Source organism: Syngnathus typhle, linkage group LG3 (assembly GCF_033458585.1).
Source record: "Syngnathus typhle isolate RoL2023-S1 ecotype Sweden linkage group LG3, RoL_Styp_1.0, whole genome shotgun sequence".
In the NCBI taxonomy this organism is placed as follows: Eukaryota; Metazoa; Chordata; class Actinopteri; order Syngnathiformes; family Syngnathidae; genus Syngnathus; species Syngnathus typhle.
Window position 1 is genome coordinate 5,203,259 of NC_083740.1, and position 14,353 is coordinate 5,217,611.

Consider the following 14,353-nt stretch of genomic DNA (forward strand, 5'->3'; position numbering starts at 1 on the left):
AATGTTCTCATTTCACGAGCCTTTCATTGGCGTCTGCTTTGATGTTTATGCGTTTATGGCACTTTTGTGGACCGGAATGATTAGCTCAGACACGGTTGCTTGTTTGAATTGACATCATAGCTTTCCACATCCAAGACAGACGCCCGGCCGCCCACCCGCCCGCAGGGGTGTATTATAACATACTCGATATTGGTCATCGCCCACCTACATTGATTCGTGGCCTAAAGTTTCAGTACCGGTTTGCAGTTTCTGTTTCTACGGTAGCTCCCCTGCCGTGAACGTAAGCAGCGCCAGTTAGTTGGAGCCCAAGCAGTGTTGATTTATCTCCACAAGGCCCGGCAGTGTGTATTAGAGCAGCGTGTGAGGCCACTGGTGCACTACATTGTGGTTTTCGCCTTGGCTGCGCTCTACCGCTGGGCTTGCAGTGTCTTGGGCCTCCTCCATCACCAACACAACTTTTCTCATTAGGGGCTAACCGCACCTGCCTGCAGCCAACTCGACTATGCCGTCCTCCCTATGCACACATGGAAGCAATCTACCCCCTCCATCCCCGGCTCCGATCACCCCGCCCCTCCCTCTACTTTCCCCTCCTGCTGCTCCCTCCTGTGTTTTCAGGCTCCCCACCTGCACCGCTCTTCCACAGATGTAGGCCTGGCACAGAGGGGACATTCAAACCCCGTCCAAATGTGTCTGAGCATGCATCGAACACACGCATGAACACGTAACCCCGTGCCAAAACCCCTCGCCCCGCCCCCTCCTGACGACAGCTTACATCTGTTTGAGAGATCTTATTATCCTCTACAACAGGGGTCACCAAACTACGGCCCGCGGGCCGGACACGGCCCGCGGGACCGTTTAATCCGGCCCGCCAACCCTGAACAAATTGTATTAAACTTTTTTTTTTTGTCATTTTGCCTGCAATGACTGCGTTTCCCCAGTAGATGGGGAAGCGCTCGCCTGCGCATTTACTACCGGAAGCCGTGTCAGAAAGCTCGGCGCACACTCACAAGTGCGTGTACGGACATGGCGCACTCGCGCTCTATTTGTATCAGTCCCGAATTTAGAGCGTGGGCTGTGACGACAGCATTCTTGTAATTTGCGCGCTGAGCTTTCAGATGCAGTTTTGCGCTTAAGCCACCCACAAACCTTCCCCTGGAATCCTTCCGTTAAAATGTCGCCCAAGGAAAAGCACGGTGATCACAGTGCCGAGCGTTTAAAAGAGCCAATTTGGCTCGACGTACGCGACGTGACGTTCAGCCACATGAACGTCAACATCTACCCGTCACAGATCGAGGTAAACGGACCAACACCTCGGATCTCGCGTAAGAATTGCCACAACAAATTTTACTCCAGACTATGACGCACTATCAAACTTTAACAAAAAAGACAGCGGTGTCTACAAGCCTACTGGAACCTACAAAAGGATTATAAGGAAGGAACACAAGAACTTTAAGAGACTGCGTGTCAGAGAGGTTCTGCTCTGACAACTGAGCTGAACTTTTATCTGTTAAGATTGTGCATGGCACAACAGAAAGTTAATGTTCCATGGTTTTTTTTCTATGAAGAACCCAGAGAGAGTTATTTAGTTATTTATTTCCTGTTTTTTCTGTGAAGAACTCAGAGAGGGTTTAGTTATTATTTATTTCATTAATAGTGTTATTTGTTTCCTGACTTTTTTTCTGTAAAGAACCTGGAAAGGGTTATTAAATAACCGTTATTTGGTTATGTGTGGCTTTCTGGAAAACAATAAATTTTTTAAGCTCCCCTACGATCGTCACACTTTTTCTGTTACAAACTGCCACCGGCCCGCCATCAGAGAAGGGAAAGGTTATGTGGCCCTCACAGGAAAAAGTTTGGGGACCCCTGCTCTACAATCACTTATCAAATAATAAATAAATAAATAAATAAATAAATAGACCATGGTGGGGGTACATGATGGAAGGTCAAGATTGCCTCGATTTATCTTTGTGCCACATGATTATGGTCACGATGGTTAATCGCAGAAATTCAAAATTTGTCACGCAGGGGAAAAACATCTGTAGGCTAGTTTTGTCGCACTAGTTTTTAAACAAAGTATGTGTAAATAATTTACAGTACAATCTAAAAAAAAAAAGAATAATCGTTTTAGAATTAATGACAAATTTAAAATAAACACATTTAGGCTATTAATTAATAATTTATCAAGAGCTAAATAAATCTGCGTATATCCGAATCTTGTTATTCAGGCACTTTAATGAAGTCTTAGCCAACCGACTGCTAGCTGGTGATTGGCTGACCACTGGTTGACAAAATGCTTCATTTGCAGAGCCGACATTTTATCAGATGTTTATTCCATGACTTATTTCCAAAGACGTGCACTTGTATGACTTTCTGTGACTCTTCCGATCTCTCTGTGTCTCTTTTGCAACATGCTGTCTAAAACCTGGCTAAATGTCACTGTAGTGTCACAATTAGGACTGTAGCAATTCAAGAGTTACACTGGACCATTCATGAATCGAACATCTGTTGTGAATTTTGCCAAAAGGCTTCTCAATAGAGAACAGCAGAATAGTTTAACATTTGCATTCAAAAGATTAAAGGTCAATGAAATAAGATTTATCTATCAAATCTCAAATGCATTTTAGTCTCATTCTGCAATTTTGCTCAAGCCAACTTTTTTTGGAGTACTGTCGTCCACCAACCCCTGAGTCGGCGAGAGAGGGAAAAAAAGCGGTCTATAGAGCTCTCTAGTGGCGAGACGTGAGCGGTGCAGGCGTAGCAATGTGAAGAGGAGGGTGGCCAAAAAACAACCCAGGGACACAGAGCACGAGTGACGGGTGGGGGTTGGGGGGCAAGGGAGAGTTACTTGAAGCTCAGTGCACTCCACAGTCACGTCCGAGCTGTCTGGTTGCCGCTGGCAACCAGACATGATGTCATAGGCTGTTGGACCTGGGGTCACTCTCCTCTGCCAAGGATTGCATGGGGAGGGTGATTACATGGAGAGGAAGAGAGTCAAGGGTTAATGCAAGTGGAAGCCAGGAGGAGGAATGGACTATGAAGAATCACAACTAGGACAGAAGAGCGTGGATTGGTGAAACCTTGGAGGGGTTTAAACTCAACCATGCGGCAACGCTGTGCTTTTCGAGTCGAGGCCTGTGGAATGTGAGCACAAGCCGGAGCGCATCGGTCTGCGCCAAAACTTTCTCTCTGAGAAGAGTCGTCACCCCAGTGCTGTTTAATAACACCACTGAGACTTTTTATCAGTAGTCTGAAACTGGATCCACTTTTTATTACAAAACAAGAATTGCCGGCTTGCTATTTATAGCTAAGATGTTTTTAATGGGAAACATTTTTGAGTCAGCACTCTTGAAAACAGCTTATGATTAAATTGACATTATAACTTGTTTTATTTTTTATTTTTTACTCTGTGTAGTACAGCTGAGCTCTGCAAATATTATAAACAGGTATCAGACAGTGCCACCTGGTGGTCAAATTTTAATAGCTTAGAAGTTCTTTAGCACAGATAGAAAAGATTTTTTCAAATGAGCAGACATCAGAAGTCCATATTTGGGATAATGGAAATAATGTTAAATTGAAGCATTCTTTTGCCAAACTGGCACTGATAAAAAAAAAAAAAAAAAAAAGTTGTGTACAAATGAAATTAAAATTGACCCGATTTTCTGGTTTGCATTATGTTTGTACTGTGCAGCCACACACACACACACACACACATTTCTGCTACTGGGTCTTCATTATAGTGTGCCTGAGTGTCTTGAAAGGCGTTATTTAATTCAAAACTAATATTCTTAGCATATTTCTTCTTTCACTCGTCTGTGGCAGCATCCCAGCAAAGCATAACACTACTAGTCACTCCTTTATGTGCTCCCTGAGCTAAATGATTCCATGTTTGATGGCATTTCTGTCGACTTTCTGGACATCTTTGAAAGTGAGATTTTTGATCCAATTTCAAATTGTACAACCCTTTAGCCTGTTCCAATTTAGAGACTCCACTGCAAATACTTGCTCTCGCATCTTATTTACTTTTGAGGTTTCCAGCATAGTCTAGGGATTGTTATCGTGTAACGGCTTATCACTAAATTGTTGTCTTTTTCTCCTCCACAGTCCTGGTTCCTCTGACATGGTCTCGACGAATCAACAACTAAAATGGTGTCATGTAAATTGGGCGCGGGGGGGCGTAGATGATCAAGAGCAGACTGCGACACTAAAAAAAGGTTTCTCTTTGCCCACATTGTACAAAGTACGACTACGTGGCCCGCCAACTTGGCCCCCACCCCATTCTACCCCACGTGGCCCTTCCCATCCAGCCCAATTTGAACTGGAACGTTCAATGCCCTCCACCCCCGTCGGAAATGCAAGAGGCCTCCATGAGATGGAATGGACAGACTCGCAATGCCAGGCAGAAGACGAGGAACTGTCGCATGCTCATCGAGGAAACGTTGGACAGGAAACACAATTATGGCAACCTGGCAATTGACCAATTTTTTTCATTTGTGATTTCTTTTTTTGGTTTGTTAATCACCTTTATTATTATTTTTTAATCATTTTTTGTCATCTCCACCAGGAAACTCCATGCAATGGAGGTTAAAAAAAAAAAAAAAACAGTCAATGATCACCACCTAAATTACGCATTCTGATTTCAAAAATCCCGGCGACTCCCCCACTTGGCTTCAAGATCAGACACACAGCCACATTACTGCATGCTGACCCAGCACCCCCTCCTGCTCTCTCACGCTCCTCATTCGCTCAGCCCTGAAGACCCATTGATTTGCGATTGGCCAATCCCGGTAACGCCATCTAATGGTGTGACATATATGCACTAAGTGGCTGGTCTTTTTTTTTTGTTTACTTTCTCCAAGTATCGGGGCACTTTTTTTTTTTTGCCGGGGAGGATAAGAAGCGTTAGCCAGTTGAAAGCATTTGAAAACACTAAAGGCTGCATGTGCTCTTTCATCCCCTTCACCTATGCACTATTAATTCTCATTCGGGATGAACAGAATTGCACACGGACGGCGGCCATGAGGGTGATGAGGGAGGCCAAGGAGGCACTACAGAGATGTGGCTGTGCATCCAGGTTTAGTTTAACCCCTCAAGTACACCACCACACACACACACATATTTACAACTATCTTCCCTAAAATAGTCTGTCACACAGCCACTCATCTTTTTATCAGAATAAGGGATGGGCACAATAAATCGATTTATTGTTTATTAAAGGCATGGGGCAGAATGGAGTGAACTACGCACTGCAGTGACCAACCCACTCCTCACCATAAATTGTCCTGGAACAAAATAAAAAGAGCATAGAATGTTTTTTTTTTTTTTCCTTTCCCCTATTACCACACTTTGGACTCATTTAAACTTATGACCCTCCTTTAAACACACACGTGTTCCTGACTGCATGTTCTCGCTTATGCAACATTTTAAAGCAATTGAAAACAGCAAAAGAGGTTAAAAACAAAGCAAAGAAATACAAAGAGGCAAAGTGTGCTTGCTTCAAGCTGTTGGTCACTCTTGACTAGGTGTTTTTCTGTGAAACTGTCTCACAATTAAAAAAATGTTTATTGAACACAATTTTTAACCGAATCGTATAATTTCATCTAAAAAAAAAAATCTTCAAATGTGTGAGGGGTGGTCAATTCACAGAAAAGTAGTCATATGCCCATCTCTGTTCAAAATTAATTTTATTTTACAGGAAGACGCAAACACACAGCATGAGCTTCATATTATTAGCTTTCATTTAGCTTGTAGGTTTTTTTTTCTTATCTCTTTTATTGGCAGATTTTGTTTTCTTTTTGGTTTTGTTCAACTTGGCTTGTTTTGCATGTCATAACACTTTCCGCCGTAGTTACGCTATAGCACGCTTCAGACCAGGCCCAAATTTCACTGAGTAGATGTCAACTAAACGGCTTCTCAAAATCTCTTGTGCGTAAGGACAGCACGGTAACACCAGCTCATCACACACGATCGCCTGCGTTGCTTCACATTATAGCCCAATCAAAGGAATACGCACACACACACATTTAACACTTGTCATAAATAATAAAGGGAAACCTTTATATTTGATTCTCCAAAATATCTTTGTTGATTTTCATTCATTTAAGATTTGTCCAAATTTATTGCATGTAAATTGTCCCCATTACGAATTTGCATCATGACATGTTTCACCATCAAAAGCCAATATCAAAAAATAACTGGACTGCCTTGAACTCGGTTCTGTTTTGCAGGCATAGTAAAAACCGAGACTTGGGTCTTGACCTCTCGCGTAACATTAGTTCTTACTCCAATATGTACTGAAACATCTATCAAAACTATTAACAGTTATATAAAAGTGCCTCTGCATTCCCTTCATGCAATTAGTATTCAACTTCATGTTCTTTGCTTATAGATTAAAAAAAAAAAATTGGCCTTGACCAGGGTTTCCCAATTCAGCACAAGCCATCATGTTTTGCATTCAAAGTAATCACTGTCGAATAGTTTTAAAATCGGTTATTCCATCGATTAATCCAATACGAGTTTAGTTTGCATTGCACTGTTTTTAACTAATTGTTTTTGTTATTGTTTAGTGATTAAAATAACTTTAATTTTTTATTAAAATAGCATTAATTTTGACACTTTATTGTAATCAAGTGTAATATTAAGGAACAAAGCAACAAACATCAATCAAGAAATTGTATCCGTTTGACGATCATTAGCAGCAGCCTTTTAGTCCGACAATCTTTCTTAATTAAAAAAGAAAAAACAAAAAAAAAGTCCCATCCCATAATTTGGGAAACCCTGGCCTGGACACATCTTTATAGAAGGCCGCAAATGTGTTTTGTAAAGACGGAAAGAGAGAGAGAGAGAGAACTTATATATTTATGATATACGTATGCTCCTTTTGAAATTTTTGCTACGCAAGCTGGTGGGCAGTCTAGTTATTTTCTGAAGCCTCCCTTCCCACAATGCCCTTTTGGGTGACACCATCTGACCAACCCCAAAACGACATCATACACACGTGCGGCAGCGCAGCGTTCTAATACCTTAGATCAACATGTCAACAAATTTTGACTGTAGGATTGAAGAAGAAGAAGAAAAAAAAAGTGTTTTTTTTTTTTTTTGATGGAAAGTATTATTATTGAGAAATATGTGTCGATTGAGCCACGTGCAATGCATTGGGTAGATCATTGTGTTTGTCTGTTAGAGATTTTTAAGAAAGCTACAAGAAAAGAGAAAGAAAAATGTATTTGTCTCAAGTCCATAAGCTCCGGGACTCTAAACTTAGAGGGCCATGATTAAAAAAAAAAAAAAAAATAGTCTTTTAAGTCGGGGTTTTGTTTTTATTTCCTTTGTCTCTCTTTTATTTTTTGAAATGTTTCTGTGTAATCATTTGTTTATATAAAAAAAAAAAAAATGTGGGAGGGCTGAAGGAAAACAAATCGACACAACTTCTTTATCATTAAATGAAAACCGGTGCTCCTTAAACAATTCCATTTACAACTATTATAAACAAATGGTCATGAACAAAAAAAAAAAAATAGAAATTACTTCTCTTCTATCTCTCGCACTATTTGTACTCTTCTTCTATTGAGCGGGCGGTGGGGGGTGGGGGGGTTCCTGATCCATAAAAGAAAAGTCATGTCAAGAAACTCACCAGCAGAAAACCCCAAACATTGGCCTGGACCCAAAAACGAGAAGTGCTCCCGAGGACGTGGCTAAAAGTAGAACGCGGTCAAACGCCACAAGACCCTTTTTTTATCCTCGGGCAGCAATGTGAGCCGCTAACCCTGGAGGACCCCCCCCCCCCCTCGCCCCCCCTAGTGTAAATGACTCTTCTAGTGCTTGTGCTGTAGTGTATAGTTTCCCAGCAGTTAAAGGTTGTCCCTTAAAAGTGCCTTTTGTTCACAGACTCCATTTTGTAATCCAATATTTTTGTTTTGTTTCATAAGCTGGTAATGCCCCGAGTGGCGCACTCGAGCACAGCTGTAACTGTTATCGTTCCTCCCTTCCTTCTCTTCTTTATATCTACATGCTGAAATCTACATACGGATATCAAACACGTCAATTCTCGATTAATGATGGGAAAGAACGCCATTGTTCTGCTGTTGCTTTTTTTTCCCCCCCCTCCCTCGACCCCTCACGCCACCCCACTTTGTTTCTCCTGTCTATTTTCTCTTGGGCACTCGAGTAGTATGTAACTGTGTCTGTCACTCTTGCTCACTGGCTCGCTTTCTTCCCGCTGATGGGCGGGGCCCAAAAACAAATATTACTGAGAAACTTTTTTTTTTTTGTCTGAGCAGAATGCAGTTAGCTCACATGTTATTCTTGTCTGTATGCTTCACATTGTATCTCGCCATACCCATCACTTCTCCATTCAACAGCTAATGTACGTGAACAAATGACGCTGACGGGCTTTTGGGGGTGTCCTTGTGTGGGTTTTTAGGAAGGGGTGAGCGAGTTCTGGGGATGGAGAAAGCTGATTGAATCGCTTCGGGATGTTGGAACAGGGGATGCGCGGACTAGGTTAAGAGGTTACGCTTTTGTTTTGGTTATTTATTGTTTGGCTTTGTTTTACTTCCCCTTTTTTTTTTGTTTTCATAATTTGGATGATTATTTTTTATAATATTTACTTATCAGGGTATGCTGTGTTTAAAAGCTCTTTGAGGACAGGAAGCCTTGGACTTAAAATGAAAGCTACAAGCACCTTATTGCCGGACTTATCCTGCATGAGGTTGAAGGAAAGGGGGTGGACTTGCATTTTCACAACCATTTGTCCACAAATGGAATCTCTGCTAAGTATTACCGGTAATGGCGGGTTTTACGCAGTAAAACTCTCAGCAGTATTAACTACTTCAAACACACCGCACGAGAGGTTGTGACCTCTCGTGGGGGTTCCCCGCTATTTGTCCCCTCTGCCTCACCTCATGTTGGACAGCTCCAGGTCTGTGTTCTCTTGTTTAGTTTGTTTTCTTAAGCGTGTATGGTTACTGGTGTAGCCCCCCTCGCCGCCTTGACCCCCCCCCCCCCTCCTTTTAGTCCCTGCGCCTCTGTCTACGCACCACTTCTTTGTGAGAACACCCCCAGAGCTCTAGGTGAAATGCATGTGTTAATTACAGTTTCTTTTCCATAAGATGAAAAACACAGTTTGAGAAGAGCAGCACCTGATTGAATAAAAAGGATGTTCTTGACTGTATTGGTCAGCGTCACGTGTCTTTATTTGAAGTAAAGCAGTACACTAAGCTTGAAATATTCCGTCAATTTTTTTCTTTCTTCAATTTTCTATTATTTAAAGGGTGTCCCACACCTATTGCCTACTTCAGAGTAAAACCTCTTCCTTAATTTTGATGAAAACTTAGGTCTACTATGTTACTGAATTTTACTTTTGGTCATGATAGTCGTTCTTGGAGAGGAGAGGGGAGTGTTTTTGTGACTTAGTGTAAAAGTTTGTTTTTAAAAAAAAATGGGAAATAATACAGAAAAGTTTGACACTTAATAATACTTTCAACATTTACGACGTTATGAGAGACTGCATGTATCACAATGTGCTGGCATCTAGTATTATCGTGTGAGCCACCGTCTTTGCCCCTCCTAGCTTAGCGTCCTGAAGGCACACAGCGCACAAGGGAGGTGTGTTACTTTCGCTCAGCGAAAGGTGCCTTCACGAACCGCAGGAAGTTATTCTTTTATTATTGTTCTGGAACGGTAACGGTGGATAACTGGATATACAGTACGCTACTTATAACACTCGTTACATAATTTTATATTTATATTTGTGTGTATGCGCGCGCGTGCGTGTCATTGCGGGAATTAAACTGCAAAAGGTGTTTTTTAGTCGGACGAGTTGCCCCTCCACTTGCGGAAGTAGCCAAAATCTCACCGACTGGACTTCCGGTCTCCAATTTGTAAACACAACAATTTAAGACCTTAAAACAACTCAACCGAACCCTTCGAATTTGCGACACAAACAACATTTTTGTTCGTCGAAAAAGGGCGCGGAGAGCTATTTTCGTGACGTGACGTCAAATTTCAACCAGACTTTTTTTTTTTTTGTACAGACGCCGAAGAAAGGAGAAATCAAGCTAGCGAAGTCGTCGAGTGTGTGTCCGTGTGTGCTTGTCGCTCATGCCGCTGTCACTTCAATGGGGAACTGCCTGTTTTCTCAAGGAGCGGATGATCTGTCTCTGCTGAACGAGTCGGAGGTGGGCAGCCTACCCGGAGAGCCACCGCCGCCTTACCAGGTGACCCGGGCCAGCGCCACAACACTGATCTACATATCCGACCCGATAGGCCGTTAGAAGTTGGAGCTTCGTCAACCTAGTGTGTGTATATTTGTGTGTGATCCCATAGCCGGTTTCCCTTCACTTTATTCAGACGTAAAGTTCGATCAAAACTTTCAGAGAGGGTTCGTAGCAGTACTGCGTTTCATTAAACTTGAGGAACACTACCTGCAAAGTACAATTGTAATAATCAACACACTGTTCAATTAATACTTTTCGTGACAGTGTCAATCTAAAGTGAGAATAATTGTCTTTGTATTTATATTTGATTCCCAGAAGAAGCGCAGGTGAAAATAAATGTCTCAAGCAAGGTACACCCTCTGTACATCCTTAAAAAATCTTAAAAGGCACAAACAAGTTGACAGATCATAAATAAAGCAAGGCAGCTTTAGTTGCGTACTGCAGTTCATATAACAAGATAACGCAATGTACTTTGCATAACTAAAAGCACATAGCACAAAAGAGTTGAGACAATTCAAAGCAAAGGAATCAAAGTAGCTTACGAAAATAACGACCTGTGCAATATCATCTCAATCAGGGGGCAAAAAAAGCATAGATTCTAAACTGGACTTATATAGCAGCTTAGTAGCTGCCATTTTTGTAGAAATTTTAACCACTAAACAAAACCCCTGTAACATATAAATCCACACAAAAAAAGAAAAATTCACAGTGGACAGTCGTTTTAAATCAGTGGCAAACTCTTTCCAGGAGTGCCAGCAGCCCGTGCCCGCGTACCATCCCACCCTGGGAGAGAGGCGCTTAGCCAGTCAGCTGAGTGAGGAGGAGCAGGTGCGCATCGCCCAGCGCATCGGGCTCATCCATCACCTGCCGGGAGGCATGTTTGACCCAGGCTCTGATCCTTCTGACCGCAAAGTGAAAGAGTGAGTCGGGGAACTTGTACACAAACAGCGGCGTTAGTTTCCATGACTTGTATCTGCAACACTTGTCTTCATAGAGCAGCGGTCAGCAACCCATAATGTTTAAAGAGCCACATATCATATACTCATCTTTTGCAGGTGTGTGATTTGCATGGTAGACTTTGACTACGGCGACCCCATCCGGTTCCTTCCGTGCCTGCACATCTACCACTTGGACTGCATCGACGCCTGGCTCATGCGCTCCTTCACCTGTCCGTCCTGCATGGAGCCTGTCGACGCCGCGCTGCTCGCCACCTATGAAGCCAACTAAGCCCCCCCCCCCCCTCCTCCTCCTTGCTCACAAGTACCCCCTTTCCATGCTGACCACGTAATGACCGCACCTTATTTGCCCAAACTGCTCGCTGCTGTTCGCAGGATATATTCTCTCTTTTTCGAGTGGGACAGTGTGCCAAATGGAACTAGAAGAAATACGTACATGTGCATTTCCCATAATTGGTTTCACTTTAATATCGCCTCAAAAACTGTTTAAAAGTTAGCTTTGATGGCACTGAAGTGCCAAAAATATCACTGAAAAGTGCAATACGCAATAGATTTTAGAATTTAGGATCAACTTTACGATTAAATACTCAACAGGGATATCAATTTTTGTTTTTCATTTCCCAGTTGAGATTAATTACGAGTGTGATATTAGACAAACGAATTATGATCACTTATACCAAGTGTGTTGCGTTTCTTTTGATTTGTAAACAATGCCGTTTTGTCAAGAGCACAATAAAATAATAATACGGCACCTTTGAAATATAGGTTAAGAGTAATTGGACCAGTCAAAGCAATGATACTTTTATTTTTGTAATGTTTTGACACTTTCCCTTTTGACAGTAACGAGTTACCTTTTCTCCTTGCCTTCGTAATTTGTTTTCACATAACTTTTTTTTTCTACCACAATTTTAATGCCATGATATTTTGATTTGTAACTCTTAACTTTACAACCTTGTTTTCACAACACGACAACTTTCTTTCGACCACAACTTTTTACTAGCAGTAGCATTGAAGTGTAGGAGGCCTTTACATTTCCGCCCAATCGCTGCGCCTTGAAAGGTTGGAGGACGTGAGGTACGGAGTACGTACCTATGGATTCCGTACTAGAATTAAGTCGAGCGTGTTCTTCCAAGTCGTTGTCGTCCACTAGAGGGAGCCAGACACCAGCACATGCGTGTCAGTTTTCCCGACTCAAGTCTCTTCACGCCCTCAATTGGGTCTCCATCCAATGATTTGTTCAACATTCCCACCACGTTGTCCGAGTTTGGGACTACCTACCTTTGTGAGCAAGTTTTATCACAAATAAACATTTAATAAAATAAAGCTACACATAAGCACATAAATGAGATTCTGAAACTGGCTGCTACTCAGGATGTGATTGATCCCTGCTATTGATGCACTTGTGCAGCCGAAAAGATGCCAAGTTTCAGGGGCAAATAGACGAAATTGTATAGAAGTACGTTGCACTATGAATTCAACAAATGTGAATATTTGTTCTAGTGAAAGTCAGTGGTGGTCCGAATCAGATTTACGAGAGAAGAGTCAAATATGATGTGCAAAATTGGAGTCCTTCGAGATGCTGGCATCGGTTGTAATTCCTGTGATGCTTGAGTTGATATGATTAGGGAAGGCGTAGAGTTTATGAATGGAGCGCCTAACTTCCGCCCCCAAGCTCTATTTTCTTTTCTTTTTATTCAGGCACAACGGCGGACGACCGTGAACTTGACCCAGAGCTTCAAGACCAGTTCCAGGAGAAAAGAATTGTCATTCTGGTAAACACCGAAAAGGTTACTGTGATGTGATGATTGATTGAGGTTAATGATCTGATCACCGATCACACATTTTTTTCTCATGGCTTCAGTTACACCTGTGATTTGTTTTTGTTAGATGTAATATCCATATTTCTTGGGGGAAATAAAATAGACTAAAATGATGCAACACTTCAGGGAAAACTGTTTTCATGTATGGTGTCGCGAATGGCTAAAGGGGTGCCTGTGACGTTTTTTTCTTCATGCAAATGATGATGGCAATCAAAAAGAAAAACAATTTAAACATCTCAAAATGAACCGTCATATCAAGCTGAGTTGATGCAGTCATGATTGTGAACACTAGAGGTCAGTAAAGTTCCCCTAATGCTATGATCAGTTTTTTTTTTTTTTTCCTTTCTTCAAACTTTCTGCTCAGGAACTTGTAAGTTCTGTTATGGAGTTTCTCAATGACAAGCCCAACGAGGTGGACTGCTGGCCTCACCCCTCCATGACCGCTCCTAGTTCACCGACATCCATCACCACCAAGCCCGCGTTGAGTCTGGCTGTGGCCGGGCCCTCGAGTGACAGACCTCCTGCGTCAATGCGCAGACCCGTGGGATCGCTATGGGGCGAGATGGAATCCCAGAACCCTGCCTGCTGTGATCCAGCGAATGCCGCTGCACACCTACACCTGCTCGGAGAAGCCTTGGACCTGATTGGTCACATTCTTAAGGGGACAAAGGTGAGTACAGTACATCCCTCCTGAGCAGACACAATTTGACTGAGTGGCGACCAGTCCAGGGTGGAGTCAGCCTTTCATCCACCGTGAGCTAGCATAACCTGCAGCCTCCCAAATAGTGGTACAGAAAACAAACAGATGCATAGTCACTTGCGTGTTCCCAGAAATCAGTGTGTGTGTCCACAAGCTTGTTTCTACTCTTGGACTCTCTGCTGTGTGGCCTTGCTCCATTGATGTGCCTCACCTCACATATACCAGAGCTGCATCAGTGCCAAGACAACGTGCTGGTAAACAATGTGGAACATATACACGAGTACACTATGCATGCTCTGTTGATTATTTGTTTTCTTTCAAAGGATTCCACTCTGGAAAACATTGCCTACATCATGCCAGGTTTTTGAACGAATCCACCGGCAGGATGTTATGTTTGTACATAATGAATGACAAGTCATGGTGACAAGATTATTATATTTATTGGAAGAACATGTGTTGAATACCTTAAATAAATTCATCATCTAATTGGCGCTTCAATAGTTTGAATGCTTTATTGCATAACCTTGCATGTACGATTTAGTGACGATTCCAAATTGTCAAAGTCATGGTGTCACATTTCCAAACGCTCGCAGTTCTGTTGTACAGATCGAAACATTCCAATGAAAAAAATATTCAGACATTAATTGAAGTGGGGCAATTATA

The 14,353-nt window shown here is 42.2% G+C and overlaps 3 protein-coding genes across 14 annotated transcripts in view; all 3 read left to right on the forward strand.

Moving 5' to 3' along the window:
- The window catches only part of LOC133150794 (nuclear factor 1 X-type-like), a 97,890-nt gene extending 88,721 nt beyond the window's left edge, over window positions 1-9,169 (forward strand). For all 12 annotated transcript variants that reach the window (XM_061273305.1, XM_061273301.1, XM_061273304.1 and 9 more), the window contains one exon: window positions 4,102-9,169. In XM_061273305.1, the coding sequence (XP_061129289.1) occupies window positions 4,102-4,116 (15 nt within the window). In that variant the 3' untranslated portion in view covers window positions 4,117-9,169. The remainder of the gene's footprint in view (window positions 1-4,101) is intronic.
- A 666-nt stretch (window positions 9,170-9,835) lies between these two features.
- rnf11a (ring finger protein 11a) lies at window positions 9,836-12,513 on the forward strand. Its single transcript, XM_061273573.1, has 3 exons — window positions 9,836-10,214; window positions 10,962-11,134; window positions 11,270-12,513. Exons 1-3 carry the CDS (start codon window positions 10,116-10,118, stop codon window positions 11,439-11,441), a joined length of 444 nt encoding a protein of 147 aa, XP_061129557.1. The 5' UTR covers window positions 9,836-10,115; the 3' UTR covers window positions 11,442-12,513.
- LOC133150939 (HMG box-containing protein 4-like) lies at window positions 12,318-14,176 on the forward strand. Its single transcript, XM_061273571.1, has 5 exons — window positions 12,318-12,452; window positions 12,869-12,942; window positions 13,355-13,660; window positions 13,822-13,944; window positions 14,014-14,176. The coding sequence occupies exons 1-5, from the start codon at window positions 12,341-12,343 to the stop codon at window positions 14,056-14,058; spliced, it is 660 nt and encodes a 219-aa protein (XP_061129555.1). The 5' UTR covers window positions 12,318-12,340; the 3' UTR covers window positions 14,059-14,176.
- The last annotated feature ends 177 nt before the right edge of the window (window positions 14,177-14,353 follow it).